This window comes from Trachypithecus francoisi, unplaced genomic scaffold, assembly GCF_009764315.1.
Source record: "Trachypithecus francoisi isolate TF-2019V2 unplaced genomic scaffold, Tfra_2.0 Lachesis_group2, whole genome shotgun sequence".
NCBI lineage: Eukaryota > Metazoa > Chordata > Mammalia > Primates > Cercopithecidae > Trachypithecus > Trachypithecus francoisi.
The window spans coordinates 68,249,264-68,266,670 of NW_022681465.1; the positions used below are offsets into that span (position 1 = coordinate 68,249,264).

At 40.7% G+C, this 17,407-nt stretch overlaps 1 protein-coding gene across 1 annotated transcript in view; it reads left to right on the forward strand.

Annotated features, from left to right (window-relative positions):
* The window catches only part of ADAMTS12 (ADAM metallopeptidase with thrombospondin type 1 motif 12), a 411,005-nt gene that overhangs the window by 297,235 nt on the left and 96,363 nt on the right, over nucleotides 1–17,407 (forward strand). Inside the window, exons 14-16 of the mRNA XM_033179311.1 lie at nucleotides 2,334–2,454; nucleotides 7,716–7,960; nucleotides 9,359–9,497. Of these exons, the coding sequence (XP_033035202.1) occupies nucleotides 2,334–2,454; nucleotides 7,716–7,960; nucleotides 9,359–9,497 (505 nt within the window). The remainder of the gene's footprint in view (nucleotides 1–2,333; nucleotides 2,455–7,715; nucleotides 7,961–9,358; nucleotides 9,498–17,407) is intronic.

The window sequence follows — 17,407 nt, forward strand, 5'->3', positions numbered from 1 at the left end:
CCCCCATCACCACCACCACCATCAAATCACCACTACTACCACATCACCACTATCACCACTGCCACCATTACCCTGCACCACCATCACTATCACCACCACCACCACCACCACCACCATCACTACCGCCATCCTGCCCCCACCATTATTATCCATCACCACCACCACTACATCATCACTATTATCACCACCTTCAACATCATTACCACCACCACTATCACTATTCACACTACCACTGTAACTGATAAGATGGGAAACGAAAGTGATTTTTTTCACAAACACACTACCTGTTGGGGTGACTGCCTGGCATATTCAGAGTCACATCAGAAAAGGGCCATGCTGAAGTCATTTCCCACATTAGGTAGCAACAGCAGAGCCACCTCTGATGCTGCTGAAGGCAGAAAGAGCATACTGTTGTGGGCTTTCTGTGTTGCCAGAGCGTGTTATGAAGAAGACTGAGGTTTGTTTCTTTTCCTCTGAGACTCCCTTATGTTTTTTTTGTTTTTTTTTTTTTTTTGAGATGGAGTCTCGCTCTGTTGCCTGGGCTGGAGTGCAGTGGCGGGATCTCAGCTCACTGCAAACTCCGCCTCCCGGGTTCACGCCACTCTCCTGCCTCAGTCTCCCGAGTAGCTGGGACTACAGGTGCCCGCCACCTCGCCCGGCTAGTTTTTTGTATTTTTTAGTAGAGATGGGGTTTCACCGTGTTAGCCAGGATGGTCTTGATCTCCTGACCTCATGATCCGCCCGTCTCGGCCTCCCAAAGTGCTGGGATTACAGGCTTGAGCCACTGCTCCCAGCCCAGCCCCTTATGTTTTATATGCAACAAGGAAGACTGGTTCATGTCTTCCTAGACCTTCTGTTGTATACTTAATTCAATTTTTACTGTACTGCATGCAGCTCACAGGAAAACTAAATTGGGTGAGTCTCTGCAAGAACCCATTTAATATGCTGTGGGACAGAATGTTGGGGACATGGGTGTGTCTCCTTCCCCCAACCCTTGTGTCTCAGTTATGCAGGCAGATACTAGTTTAGAAATATAACTACCCATTCAAGAAGAAAGACTTGAGCTTCAGATATTTGCTTTTCTGACTTTCCTTCCTTTATTCTTCACATTTTTATATCTATTTCCCTGTTGATAGAGATTAAAGAAAATACTTTAAAATTAATATTCCTCAGAGTCAATCTCCCTAGCAATCATTTCAAATCAGTGAAGGAATGAAGGCCACTGGGAATATGGTTGTAAATATCAGCTTATTAGAGGGTTCTCAAGCTTGATGCAAACTTACTGCTTGTGAAGGGTTGGCATTTTATTCATAGTCACTGAAGGCACCTGTTTCGCACATTGCTTTTTTTCCTATTGTTATTAGCATAATTAATTTTTTAAAATCTCTTAGCACTTTATTTTTTTCCCCCAACTGGGTGAAGCAGCACAGTCTTTGGACCTAAAGGCAATTAAAGACAATTAACCTAAAGAATGAAGCTATTTTCTGTTTGTGGGCATTCATTCTCTGTTTAGATGGTAGAGGGTGTATTTAAAGACTCAAAATAAGCCTGTTGTGGTACCTATAGTCCTAGCTACTCAGAAGGCTGAGGTGGGAGGCCAGGAGTTCAAGGCTGTTGACTGTGAATAGCTACTGCACTCTGGCCTGAGCAAAATAGCAAGATTCCATCTCTCTCTTAAAAAAGATTCAAACCATTCTTCCTTTGAGTAGATTTGAGGTGGCTTTCAAGTTAGAAAGAAAATGATCTTTAAAGATCAAAAAGGAAATGAAACCATCTGGGCATAATTGTTCCCAAACAAGAAAGAAAATTATGACTAAAGGAATATGGTATAGCTTTCCCTTGTGGTCATGGAAGAAAGCAAGCCACAGAAACGTCCAGGTGAAGGTCAGATATGGTTCATGACTTTCAATCTAAGTGTCATGATTCTTTGGTATCCACTTCCACAGAACACCCCAAGCTTCGTGGCTCTCCTTTTCCAGGATGAGAACATGTCTGAAAGAGACTTGCTGCTCTACTAGCTTCAACTCCAAGACGTTTTCATAGTTAGATTTTTGGAACATTTTCATAGATTTTGTTCAGTTCTGCCTCTGACTCAGGAAATTAGAGACCTCACTCAATGTGTGCCTCCCTCCCCTCTGAGCAAGTAGTGCCTTTACCATTGGTGGATGCTTGGATATTCCTCTTGCTGCTACCAGGAACAAACATTTGTCCTTGTACCCTGGTACCTCCTGTCCAGTCTTATGAAGCACCAAAGGGGAAAGGAGAAGTCACAGATCCAGGCAAGAGTGGCATCCCCTGCCTGGGTATTCATCCTCCACCTCTCTTCCCCACAGATGGTTGGCTGTGACTATGAGATCGATTCCAATGCCACAGAGGATCGCTGCGGTGTGTGCCTGGGAGATGGCTCTTCCTGCCAGACTGTGAGAAAGATGTTTAAGCAGAAGGAAGGATCTGGTAATAAACAAATAAATAATGTGGCAGGAGACCAAAGGTGGGGGGGCAAGATAAATGGTTGATTGATTCCTAGTTTTTGTTTTTATTTTTTTAAAACAGTCTGTGACATTCAAAGTATTCAAAATGGAATGTAGCCTTTACCATAAAGCAGTAAGGGTTCCTTGGCAGTTTTAGGAAAGGGGTTGATTGCTTACAAAATACAAGATGCATCACAGTGAGACAGAGATCTGAAATGGCCTTGTGGTTGTGCACAGGAACAGGTGTAAGAGCGTGATCCCTGGGAGAGGATCCTCTTTGGGAATGGGCATCACAAGAAGATCCAGCATTAAAGCCAATGGCATTGGAACAGACCAAGAACAAGGGGAGAGAAGAGATCAGAAGCTGGCTGGGAAGGCTGCAGACACGAGGGCAGATTCTGTAGTGAGGACAGAAGCCAGCAATGGGTTTACAGGCAAAAGAATTGGGGTACACCTTCAATTTAAAGTCAAAAGAGAAACAAGGCAGGGTTGTATCAAATCTCTTTTATTCCCAATTGCTCCTTGGGAGAGGGTCCCACCCACTGGTGCCTTATGACTTTCCAGACAGCTCCTCCACCTAGCATCCCCTTCTTACCCACACTTTACTATTCTTTTCCCATAGTCACTTTTTGCAGAGTTTCTTTTCTGTGCAGCTTTGGGCTATGGATAGTCCTCAGGGCATGAAGAGTCCACCTTCAAGGGTGGACCCCAATGAAGAGTCAGTTCCCAAGGAAGGCAGCTAAGAAAGGGTGAACCATTATATGGGAGCCACAGCAGATCTTGCTCCCCTGAGTTTTCCCCACCTGAGGGGTGAAGGAATTGAGATAATATACACCACTTTCCACCAGTCATGGGTTGAGGTTACTCTAGGGAGATCAGACTATTAATTCGCTGGATTATGTAGAGATGCTGGGAGTAGAGAATCCATCATGCACTATTGTAGTAGGGCCTGAGGGGAGAGGGGCAGTGTCTGCTACACAGCGGTGATGCCCAGGACAGGAAGTGATAGCCACTTTCAGAGATGGTAAAGCCCTGTTTTCCTGGATTCTGGAGAAACAACATCTCTCTTCTAAACATTCTTCCTACCCAGGATGAAGTTATTGAGTAGGATCCTGAGAGGATCAAGTGTGTCCTTCGGTTAATTACATGACCTATTGTTCCCTAGTAATCATAACAACCAACAGTCTAAATTTAATTTCCATTCCTCTTTTTCATCTTTGGCTATTGGATTACTAAGGTTAAATTGTGAGACGTAATGCTTGTCCTGCCCATGAGAATTACCACTGGAAGATTGTAAAGCTTTGATTGTTAGCTTTATTATGGATGAAAAATATTCTCTGGATTACTTATTCGGAATGTGAATGATAACCCATGTCTTACGCTTATGATTAAGCACTCTATGATAGCCAGTGTTTTTACAAGCTTTACAAAGGTGTTTTGTAAATATTTTCCATTATTTATAGTGGCTTTACTTACTTATAAAAAGTTACACTTAAAATCGTATTTCTTCATTTAACCTGTTTTTTGTTTGTTTGTTTTTGTTTCTGTTTTTGTTTTTTTGAGACAGAGTCTTGCCCTGTCGCCAGGCTGGAGTGCAGTGCTGCAGTCTCAGCTCACTGCAACCTCTGTCTGCTGGGTTCAAGTGATTCTTCTGCCTCAGCCTCCTGAGTAGCTGGGACTACAGGCATGCGCCACCACACCCAGATAATTTTTGTATTTTCAGTAGAGATGGGGTTTCACCATGTTGCCCAGAAAGGTCTTGATCTCTTGACCTCGTGATCCACCCACCTTGGCTTCCCAAAGTGCTGGGATTACAGGTGTGAGCCACCACGACTGGCTGACTTGTTTTATTTAATTTTCTTTGTGAGTTCCTATCTTGGCCTCTGAAGTGCTATTCTTCTAATATTATGATAACTCAATTGAAAACCAGAGTTGTTGTCCCCAGGTCTCTTCCACTGAACCTTTTAATCCTTTAGGAAATCCGACTCTAATTCTGGGTTCTTTCCACTGCCCTGGTCTCTTGGGAATGAGAAAAAGGGATTCTAAATGTCTTCTGCTCCCCCCTCATCCCTACCCCTGCCTGCATTCAAGATCTCAATACCTCTGACCACATGCCCACCACTGAGCATTTGACATCTCCCTGTGCCTTTATGTTTTCAGTTCTCTTTCTCCCATGTCCCCTTTCTACAATTCCTTTCCACCGGTTTCTAACAAGAGGGTTATGGTTGCTCGCGGTGTGTTACAAGATTCCAATTCTCTCGCAACCCTCTTTTGAGATAACTGAGACTAAGAGTCTAAATCTAAGGCAAAGCATTTTAACTTCTCAAAACATCTACCAGGTACTGTTATTTTTACATATTTCTTCCTCACTCTGTGGTTTGTGAGCCTATCAAACACTGATTTGTTTCTGAACCAGACACATACGTGTCAGTGCTCTCAAGCCTGGGATCAGACATGGACCAGCCTTTCCCAGGAGCCTCCACACATAAATCATCATGAGATATTGGCCTGCAATGAGCATTGTCTCAAATGGACAGTATAAATTTTTAAAGAGACAAGTTGGCCACTGTAGATAAATTGCCCAGGGTTAATGATATAACCTTTTTATGAACACATTTTTATTACAAATGTCAAAGACTGGAGACCAAATATGCCAGTGAGTAAAGTCTGTTTTTGTGGACCACAAAAACTGTTGGATAAGATGTGTGTTAGCGTCAATAATGCATGATGTCTCTTATCACAATCTCAGAAATGAGGGCCTATCTTTTGCCCCATCTTCAAACATCCTTTTTTTTTTTTTTTTTTTTTTGAGATGGAGTCTTGCTCTGTCGCCCAGGCTGGAGTGCAGTGGCACAATCTAGGCTCACTGCAGTATCTGCCTCCTGGGTTCACATCATTCTCCTGCCTCAGCCTCCCTGGTAGCTGGGATTACAGGTGCATGACACCATGCCTGGCTAATTTTTGTATTTTTTTAGTAGAAATGGAGTTTCACCATGTTGACCAGGCTGGTCTCAAACTCCTGACCTCATGATCCAACCCTCTTGGCCTCCCAAAGTGCTGGGATTACAGGCATCCTGAGTATTCTTTTAGCTCAAGGTGCTCAAGACTGGGATAGTGATGGAATTGTTTCTCCAGGTAGTCTCCTTGGACCCAGAGACTTCTTATTTGAGGTCGGAATTATGCTTCTCCTCTTCCCCTAATACTGGTACAAGTAGCTAATGCTTATACTTATATAATATGTAATGCATATAACACAAAAAATATGTAGTAGTGGACTGTTGATATTATTGGTAGAGCTTCTGGTCAAGTAGTTAAGTTTGGGGATAGTGAAAAATTAGACACAAAGTTTTTTACTTGTATAAGGACTTGGTGCCCTAACCCCTGTGTTGTTGAAGGACCACTTGTATTTTGGAGCTATTCTTACTGGTCCTTCTTTTATCTACAAGCTATTCAGAAGCAGTAAATTAAGTATGCCTCTTTCAATCTAACCCTAATAAATATTTCTAATTTTGGATTTTCTCTCTTAAGTGGAAGAATAAAAAGCAAACTCTGTTGTTTATTTTCTTTTTCTATTTAGGTTTTCATTTTTTAAAAGCAAGGAGCAAGGTGGTAGACACAGTATTTCATGCCAGTTGATTTACCTGCATGAGCTCTGCTATGAAAAGGCATGCAACATCTTAAGTAAGAAAATGACTGCAGATAGCAACACTCGAAGGGCATTTATTTTTTAAAAACATTAGCCTCAATTACATGTGATCAATATCTTCCCCAAGGTGGTTATACGTTAGTGGTTTTAATCAGTGTTTGAGAGCCAAATGGAACTTAATTAAATACTACACAAACCATATTTTGGTTCCTCTGGATGAGAGCTGCCAATTTGAAAAATGAGGCTGAGGTTGCGATCTGTATCCAGTTTCAGAGCAAATTATTCTTGCTGGACAGGCCAGGGTTTGACCCCCAGGACCCCATACTTCTTTAGCGCCAGAGGAACATGAAGAAATTGAGGCACTTTCAGGTGACAAAGAGGAAGGGCTTGCTCATCAAACCAAATAACCTAGTGCATATCCAGTGGAAAAATCACCAAGATCTTCGGTGTCTGGAAACTGTATTTTATATATTTTTTTAAAAAGCTGAAAGAACAAAGAATAGTTAGCTTACAAAAGAGGAAATCACTGACTATTAGAGCTGAGAGGGACCGCAGACGTCATCATTCAGTCCCCTTCTGTGCAATGAGATTCAAAAAGTTAGATGAATCAATGAACGTCATAGAGCTGATTTGCAGAAATGCAGAGACCAGAATCCAAGTCTTTCAACTCCCATTGCCCCAGAACTCCTTGCACAATGCCAACCTCCAAGTCCATGTTCTTTCCATTTTATGAGGTAATGGTTCTCAAGAAGCATAAATAAGGTGAATGCATAAAATGTTTAGCATAGAGCCTGGCAAACACTGGCAACCGCTAAGTATTCATTCCTTTTATCACCATTATGCCTCTTACCATAATGACCATTAAACAAGAAAAAGACTGTGGCTAGAGTTGATTGTTATCTTTAAGTAAATGTCAACATAGGACGCTTTTTCAGAAGGCTGAATTAGAACACATGAGAATAAATTATAAATTGCTATTTCAGCAATATATAAAAGAAAAAATGAGAAAGAAAACTGTCTAATGAGTAGAATTGTCCAACAGTATAAAAGGCTGTACTCAGAGTTGAGTTCCTCATAACAGGCTGTATTAAAGATAGCCAGGTGGCAAACAATCTGAGATTCCCTCTAGGATTTTCTTAATGAATGGAAGCTAGGATTACCTGCTGGCAAGGGGGGGTGAGGTAAAGTATGTATCCAATACAATGTTTAGGAAGTCTAATTTAATAGCAACAAGGGGGGAAGCAGAAATACTAGCAGGAAGCTAGCAAGGAGCTTTAGGGTTTTGAACAATCAACATAAAATTACAGAAAAATAAATACTAGATCAACCACAAAAGCTTCAGAGTCCAATCTGCACTTATTTCACCCCTCCTTACAAAACCAGGCACATATTGAGTCACAAAACTCCTGAGAATTCTGGTCCTGTCCAAGTTCTCGAAAATCCCCCATAATTAGTGCTTCTGCCAATCCCAGTGGCCATCCAGCAAGGGCACTCAATGATGGGGAGGCTAGAAAGAGGATGAACAATGGGTCAGAAACAGTTTGCATTCAGCTGAGAAGCTGGCGTGCCTCTTTCATGATTGTGTCTTCTCTCCTTAGGTTATGTTGACATTGGGCTCATTCCGAAAGGAGCAAGGGACATAAGAGTAATGGAAATTGAGGGAGCTGGAAACTTCCTGGCCATCAGGAGTGAAGACCCTGAAAAATATTACCTGAATGGAGGGTTTATTATCCAGTGGAACGGGAACTATAAGCTGGCAGGGACTGTCTTTCAGTATGACAGGAAAGGAGACCTGGAAAAGCTGATGGCCACAGGTCCCACCAATGAGTCTGTGTGGATCCAGGTAATGCAGAAAGGAGGGAAACTGCTGACATGTATACTAGTTAGAATACTCCTCATTTTTCCCCCTAGGTATTTGCTAGGTGACATCAAGTAAGAATCTTTAAAACCTCTTTTAGCAAGGAGCAGGGAGGGGAATGAGATATTAGTTTGTGCTGTTAATCCTTTATTGCCTAGATATTGCTGAAACCCCCATAACAAAATGCAAGGTGCTCTAAAACCACCCACTGGGAGGTTTGAGTTCAGCTTCTGGGCTGACTTGTTTGAGGGTGATTGTTCCTCAAGTCTATTGTCATTGTGGCACAGGTTTCCAAGTAGCTTTCCAGCAGTGAGGATAAACTGACATGTTACTCTGTGTTGTCCTCAAGCAAAGCATTTGGCTTTGTGAAATTCTTGCTGGAAAGAGGAGTTAGAATACAATATGTGTTCTTCAAAGGTATAAGAAATTTGTCTTTCATGCTGGGCACAGAACTGTAGAAAAGGAGTGGAATGAATATACCAATAGCAGCAAAGCAGATTGAGGATGACAAATGACCAAGGAGTTAGATCCAGCCACAGTCTAAAGTTAGAGAGACATCCTTTTCGAGCCAGAGATCAGAGCGCTCACAGAAGCTGAAGGTCAAGCATGCCAGCTGTGATCCGTGAGTGTCAGGAGACTTTGCTTCCCCAGTCCCAGGGAGCAACCAATCCACTGCCTCTATGTTTAAGGTGAATCCATTTTAAACATGTGATGAGTAGACTGCCTGCAGGAGATGGAAGTAAGGGGAAGCTCCCAAGAGCAACATCGCTAAGCTAAAGCCCATGACCACTGTCAGCTCAGAACTACTATTTGTTAAAGGTACTGAGTAGCCTGAGAGGTAGAGAAAGTCATCATAAGACAACAATAACAAACATCATACAAGTTGACATTCGCTGAGGCACTGTTCTAACCACTTTACATGTGTTTACTCATTTAACCCTCAGAACAATCCTACAAATAGACACTATTTATTATCCCCACTTTGTATATGGGCAAACTATGGCACTTACCTATATTCACAAAGCTGGTAAGTACGTAAGAACACAAAGTAACCTATCAGGCTATTATTGGAAAGGACACTCCTTGCCATTTCCACAAAGTACTCCCCATATGATTTGATCTCCCCATTTATGTGAACTGAAATTCCCACGGGAATCCAGCCAAGAAATAATTAGATGGAGAATATGTAGCTACAGGGGTAGAGGTGAACTTATAGTTATGAACTTAGACACAGACATAGGTATAGATCTATTTAATGGCATTTGTTCCAATGCATGCTTCCATTACTAATTTTAGATGACTGACATTGTGTGGTGTTTTTACATGACTGGCTTACAGTATAAAGTCATGACAGTTTGACATGACCCCTCTCTCGCCTTTTAGCTTCTATTCCAGGTGACTAACCCTGGCATCAAGTATGAGTACACAATCCAGAAAGATGGCCTCGACAATGATGTTGAGCAGCAGGTGTACTTCTGGCAGTACAGCCGCTGGACAGAGTGCAGTGTGACCTGCGGGACAGGTGAGAAACAGCCGCTGTCACTATGAAACCATGCCAGCCTCAGAGCAGGTCGTAGAGGCGATTACACCAGTGATTTGCTTTGTGTTGTCTGCCCATGGATCTGCAGGGCTCCACTGAGATGGCCAGGGGCATCTGTGAACAGTGAGCCTGAAGGGTCATGGTTTGAAGAGAGGCATTTTTTCTTTTACCAGCTCTATATACTGGCCTTTTATAGAGCTGATAAAAACTTTGATAAAAGTTTTCCGTAAAACCTTTGTTTGAAGGTTTCGTTACATGTCAAACAAAAAGCATTAACAACCACTGCTCTGGTTGAGAACCTGAGAACCACAAAAGTGGAACAACTCCTCAAACATGTACCATAAATCTTGGCCAAATTCAAACTACAACCAGCTCTTCTGATTCCTAACCTTGTGCTCTTTCTCCATCTCCTGTTTATCCGTTTTTACACATATAGCAGGGGAGCAGCTTACTCTCACAAAATCAAGCACTGGAGAGGTTCACTTGCTGCCATGTATTAGTCAGGATGAGATAAGTTCTGCCACAAGAACAAAAACATTGAAATCTTAGTAATTCAACACAATGAAGGTTGATTTTTAACCCATCGTATGCCTGAAGCAGGTTAGAAGACTCTGCTTCATTTCCTACATAAGACATACAAAACACATGGCTTCCAGCTTGCCCTGTAAGGAAAGAAAGATGGGAGAGGCACCCTGGCTCTTTTGACAGCCTTGGCCCGGAAGTGCTGCAAGTCACTTCCACTCACATCTCATTGGTTGGCGTTAGTCACATGGGTACCATCTAACTGCAAAGGGAGGCTAGCAATTATGGAGGGGTACATGGACATTTGAGGAGCATGGGATCCCTCTGCTGCAGTGCTGGATGAACTTTCCCAAACCCTATGAAGGCAGGGGTCAGGGCCTGTTGAATACATGGGGCTATATCACTCATTTAGGGGGCTTTAGTAATATCACCATATGCAAAAGCCTCTACCTCTCTTTCTCCTTTGGGTCACGTCTAAGTCTGTTCTGAAACTTCTTGCCTCTAGCCTATAACTGCAACCTGCAAGACTAGGGCAGCTATAGAGTGATGTGCCAGAATTGGTGATGTAGCAAAAGGGAAGAAAAGTGAAGCAGTGAATGGACCGGAAGACCATGGCCTACTCTTCTACAGGCTTCCCTCTCGCATGCCAGGTCTCTGCAGCACCTGCTCACTGGCTTTCCCAGCCCTGAGAGCTGTGCACCATCAACCTTATAAACAATTTTTATATTATCAGCTTCTTTCTTTCCCCATTTCAGCACAGAAAGCCAAGGTTAGCTTTTAGAATTCATAAGAATAAAACGTTCATTCTAAATTGTGTGATATTTTGACAATGCTAACTAACCCTCTGGAAATCTATCAAGTTCAAAGGTGCAGTCAGTGGCAGCAGCCATGAGCAGTGTTGATAGGAAAATCAGTCCTGCCACTCCTACCGCTGCCTCTAGCATTTCCAAACGTACTGCCCACCACTGCCCAGGGTTGGGGGCTGGGCTTAGAGTTAGGCAAAGGCAATTTAAGAAGAAAATAAGTCGGTGAAAAAATCTTCCCCTGAGGAGCAATGGGAGGAAAATGAAGTCATTGTGACTTTAGATATAAATACTTTGTCGATTTGTCATCCCCTTTGTCCTCATCTTTCTATGAAGTACAAGTTTAAGCTCTAAGTCATTTGTCCCAGGACACCATGGAATAAAACAGCCAGTGCTGATGGCAGGGACTCCCGAAAGAAACAAGAGAACATCCTCCACCCTCTTCTATTTCAAGATAGAATGGACCCTTTGCATCACACAGACAGTATTTCAGAACATCAGGAATCAAGAGATAAGTGGCTGACGTGCGCAGTGATCATAAAAAGACATCTGAAGTCAGCTAGGAAATTGGACACTCTTACTAGATGTGAATCAGACATTTGGTTTTGTCACAGCCTAAGCCTTCAGCAGCACCTCCACCTACCTAGGTAAATGTCACTCTGATTACTAAGCCTTAATGGGAAAGATCACAATGCTCACATGCTCACCTGAACTTCAGCCTCACTGTTTGTTTGAGTGAGGGCGAATCTTACTCTGGCAAAGAAGAAAGAGAGCCTATCTACTGTAATACTCTCAAACATAGAGGATGAAATGCTGTTATTCACACAGGACACACATTGCTAAATATAACATGGGAATGTTGCCTGAAACACTGAATCATTCAGTGGTGGATTTTTATTTCATCTAAGCTAAAACTTTAAGCTTAACTTTAAAAGTAAGTTAAACACATTACTGAAACATGAAAAATTGTCACCACCCTAACACATGCACTTTTGCTACTTTTCTTTCCTTTCAATGCATTTTTTTCTAATCATAGATGTATAAGTTGTATGCATACAGATGCATCTATGTACATTACACACATGTATTTTTGCTGATCACAATAGGGATACTTTTTCAGGTGTTATACAATCTTCATAGCTATCAATTTTAAAGATGCATTTAATTTGCTGAAAAGATAAAGCAAAATTTCCTTAACCAATTCCTTATTGCTGTTCTTCTGATGAGCATTTGGGGACCTGTGTAAAAAAATGGTCTCGTGAGTTTTAATTTCTATGTGAAATTTCTAGGTTCAAAGAATATAAATATTCTGATAATTGACTTACACCAAATTACCAGATAATATTAACTTATTACCAAATTGATTTCCATACTAAATGGGTTACAAATAGGCGGTAGCAATCATTTTATTTTTTTAATTATTGTGTTATTTTAGTTTTACTGAGAAACATTTCAAACATACTAGCAAAATAGAGACTATAGTAACAAATTCTTTTGCACTAAGCACTCAGCTTTATTGCTCTTATCATTTTGTTGCTTGTTTCTTTTTTTTTTTTTTTTTTTTGAGACGGAGTCTCGCTCTGTCCCCCAAACTGAGTGCAGTGGCTGGATCTCAGCTCACTGCAAGCTCCACCTCCTGGGTTCACGCCATTCTCCTGCCTCAGCCTCCCGAGTAGCTGGGACTACAGGTGCCCGCCACCTCGCCAAGCTAGTTTTTTGTACTTTTTAGTAGAGACGGGGTTTCACCGTGTTAGCCAGATGGTCTCGATCTCCTGTCCTTGTGATCCGCCCGCCTCGGCCTCCCAAAGTGCTGGGATTACAGGCTTGAGCCACCACGCCCGGCCTGTTGTTTGTTTCAATCTTTACTATTAAAGACAAAAAAAAAAAAAAAATCCCACAACTACAATCAAGAAGCGCATTCCACCTCCACTTCCTTCACTTTTTCCCCAAAGTTAACTAGGGTCATGAAACTAGTGTTTATTATTCTATGTATATGGTTAAATACTTTTACTATACATAAATATAGCTGTACACATTATATAGGATTGTTTCTCAGGCATTTAAGTTTTCTGCAAATAGTATCATATGCACTATACCATGCTTTGTCTTTTTTTTCCCTCAACATTATGCTTTTGAGGTAAATTCACATTGATTAAAGTAGCTCTAGTACTTTTTTTTTCTGTCGCCCAGGCTGGAGTGGAATGGCACAATCTTGGCTCACTGAAACTTCTGCCTCTGGGTTCAAGCGATCTCTTGCCTCAGCCTCCCGAGTAACTGAGATTACAGGCATGCACCGTCACATCCAGCTAATTTTTGTGTTTTTAGTAGAGACGGGGTTTCACCATATCGGCCAGGCTGGTCTCAAACTCCTGACCTCAAGTGATCCACCTGCCTTGGCCTCCCAAAGTGCTGGAATTACAGGGATAAGCCACTGTGCCCAATCCCTCATACATTTATTTTAAGGGTTGTGTACTGTTCTATTGCATGAATATATCATGACTTATTTATACATTCTACTATTTTGCAGCTATAAATATTTCTGCAATTCTGTAATGAATACCTTATGATTATTCCCTTATTACCTCAATATTTGGGCTTCTTTAATATGTATACCTAAAAGTAAAATTCCTAGGTCATACAGTCTGTGCATATTGTAGGGGTAAATCTGTGAACTCATAGGGTGCCGTGGAATATTTTAAATTTTCCAGGGAAACAATGAAATGTTAAAGGGAAACACAGCAAGAGTTAACATTTCTTGGACATCGTGTGTCTACTATTAGCTCGAGGTAGTTCAAGGTTAGGTCACACTACATTCTTTTCAATGACATTCTATGTTTATGAAACTGGTTTTTCAGTGGTTACTTTGATTAAAAAATCAAGTACCACCTGAAAATCAATGTGAAACTGGAAATATGGCATCTAGTCTCATTCCAAGATTTGAAAAATTGTACAATATCCAATAGATGCACACATCTCATCAGCGTTAGTTTAAAATGAAACAAAAATACTATTTTTTTCTTTCTTTCTTTCTTTTTTTTTTTTTTGTTTATTTGAGATGGAGTTTCATTCTTGTTGCCCAGGCTGGAGTGCGATGGCTAGATCTTGGCTCACTGCAACCTCCACCTCCTGGGTTCAAGTGATTCTCTCTTGCCTCAGCCTCCCGAGTAGCCAGGATTACAGGCATGCGCCACCACACCTGGCTAATTTTGTATTTTTAGTAGAGACAGGGTTTCTCCATGTTGGTCAGGTGGGTCTCGAACTCCTGACCTCAGGTGATCCGCCCACTTCGGCCTCCCAAAGTGCTGGGATTACAGGCGTGAGCCACCATGCCCTGCCTGTTTCTCAGTTTATATGTATTATTTTTTCAGATGGCTACTAAGTTGTTGGACCATAAATCTTTATTAAGTTAGGACTGAATTATTTAATGAATGGAACTGTTAAATGTCTTATTTTGCATAGAGGCCACATGAAAAATGACTGAAACACGAAGGACAATATGAACCAAAAATGTTGCAAGTCTCTGTTCTAGTCTTTGCCTTATCTTTTAAACTTTGTTTGCGTTGACTTATTTACACCGAGCAGAACTCATATTAAGTAGAAATATTATACTTGTGAGGCAGGAAATCACTTGTGCCCAGGATTTCGAGATCAACCTGGACAACATGGTGAAACTCTATCTCTACAAAAAATGCAAAACTTAGCCAGTTGTGGTGGTGGTGCATCCCTGTAGTCCCAACTACTCTGGGGGCTGAGGCATGAGGATTACTTGAGCCCAGGAGGTTGAGGCTGCAGTGAGCCGAGATCCTGCCACTGCACTCCAGCCTGGGCAACAGAGTGAGAACCTGTCTCAAAAAAAAAAAGTTAAATTTTTAATATAATGAATTTTGTCTGTGTTCCCTTTAATGTTTGTGCTTTTGATGTCTTAACTAAAAATACTTTTCTATCCTATATGTAGATATGATCCTTTATTTTCTTCTAAAAGTTTTAGAATTTTGAATTTCACATAGGGAGTTTAACCCACCTAAATTTATTTTTGTGTGAGGCATAAAGTAGGAATCCAGTTTCCTTAGGAATAATCGATTATTCCAACCACATTTATTTAATATGACAACCCCTCCTTGTTGGCACTTTTAAAGCTGTTATTATTTTAATATCTTATTTTAAAGAAATTACTGAGAATTTGTCAAAACTAAAGTGGATGGCTATAACTGCACTTGACAATATCTACATGGGGGAGGAGGTAAAATCTCTAGAGAGCACTTAGAATGAATGCTCTCATCCTCTCATCCCACCCCACCTACATGTAATTCAGGTTAAATGTGTACGCATCCTAGTAGCTGGAACGTCTGTTTCTAGCTTGTTGTTTCTCTTGGCTGCTTTTCAATTGGATTTCCTCCATCAGATCCCAGGCTTGTCGCTACAGCCAGGGTTTGTTAAACATTACTACTGCCTTGCATTAAATAGGAAGGCCAGGACTAAGCTAATAACTTGCCTGCCTTTCCGACAGAGTGATTCTCTCCATGGTCACTTACCATGCGGCCTCCTTGGGAGGGTTCTTTTCTTTGTCTGTACCTCTGGGTGGAACTGGTTTTCTTTCCTCTTGTTCCTACAGCTGCATGTGAAAAGATGGAGTTCATTGTGGCTTCTCTGGGGCAGCTGTGTGATGCTTTGCCACTGTCAGAGAGTCAAAGGAATTGCATCTCAAATAACAAACTCGCTGTGTCCTATCTGTGAGAACTCTAAGCGTGATAAGTGATGATTCTCTTTTGTTTTCCTTTTTCCATCCAGTTTTGTAAGCATAGCTGTAAAAAGACCCAACTTTTTAGGAATTGTAGTCATTAAAATCTTATTAGCTTGGTTTTTAACAGAATTCTCTTGTTAAAATGATCAAACTACATCTTCATCTGCCTCTGATTATTTGCCGACTTGTAATTTTAATTATAATATTTGTGTGCACATCTTATCTCCTTTGTCAGACTGTAAACTCCTGGATGACAGGTTCCATGCTTGATTCTTTTTGTGTGTCCTTCCTCCTTCCCAGGTGTGGCACAGTGCTACTTACTGGTTTCTTATAAAGAATGTTACAAAGGAAACAGATGAAGAGATGTACAGGGCAAGGCGTGTGGAAAGGTCACAGAGCTTCCATGTACCCTCTGGGTGCTCCACCCTCCCAGAACTTCCATGGGTTCAGCCATCTGGAAGCTCTTTCACTGGCATTTATCCAATTTGCTTATAGGTGTGGGTCTCTTTCCCGTCTCCTATTCTGTTGCAATGATCTAGCTCTCTAATTTTTGCAGCTTTATGTATGTGTTAGTATTAAAATTCCTTATCTAGTTCTTTCTCTTTAAAAATCTTCTTGTCTATTCCTGGCCTTTGCTTATTTATTAAATTTTAGGATCAATTTGTAAAACTCCAAGAAAATCCTTATTGGAATAGTAATCAATTTGTATGTTTCTTATGTGAGGATTGATACCTTTAAAACTGAGTTTTCCTGGGTCTGAATACATACAGCTAACTAGGGAGGTGAAAGATCTCTTCAAAAAGAACCACAAAACACTGCTCAAAGAAATCAGAGATAACACACACAAAAAAATGGAAAAACATTCCATGCTCATGGAAAGGAAGCATCAATATCATTAAAATGGTCATACTGCCCAAAGCAATTTACAGATTCAGTGCTAGTCCTATTAAACTACCATTTAGATTCTTCACAGAACTAGAAAAACACTATTTTAAAATTCGTATGAAACCAAAAAAGAGCCTGACTAGCCAAGGTATGAATACAATAGATCTCTCTATTCAAGTCTTCGGGATTCTTTAAGAATTATTTTCTCCTTAGAGATACTTAGAAATGCTCTTGATTTTTGTGTTTTAATTTTGTATCCAGCAACCTTTCTAAACTCTATTATTAGTTCTCAGTTTGTCTGTAGAACTTTTTGAATTTTTGTTTCAGTAATAAGAAAATTTTTGTCTCCTTTCCAGATGTTTTACTTTTTGTTTTTTGAAGTCATTGCATTACATTGCACTGGACCTCTAGCAGAGTGCTGAATGGAATAGATCATAATAGACAATAAGAGACATGTATGCCTTTCTCCTGACTTTGATAAGAATGCTTCAGATGATCCTTATCAGCAAAAAACATTTTCTTCTATTCCTGGCTTATTACCTTATTATAAATGAGTGTTGAATCTGTTTAATTTTTTTTCCATCTACTGAGATGATCATATAGTTTTTCTCTGTTAATATGCTAAAAGAATTGGTTATTTCATGAACAGATTTTCTGTTATTGAACTGTACTGGCATTTCTTTGATAAAGCTTACTTAATGTGGTATAAATTCATACATGTATTATATACGCTGTTGAGTTCTGTTTGCTAATGTTTCACTTAGGACTTTTGTATCTGCATTCATGAATGAGATCTATCTTTAATATTCCCTTCCAGCACTCTCCTTGTTCACTTGGGTGTCAAAGTTATAGAAGGCTCATAAATGAGTTGGATTACTTTTCTTCTTTTTTCTCTGCAACTTTATATAAAATAAGAATAACAGTGGGTTTTGTCCATTGCC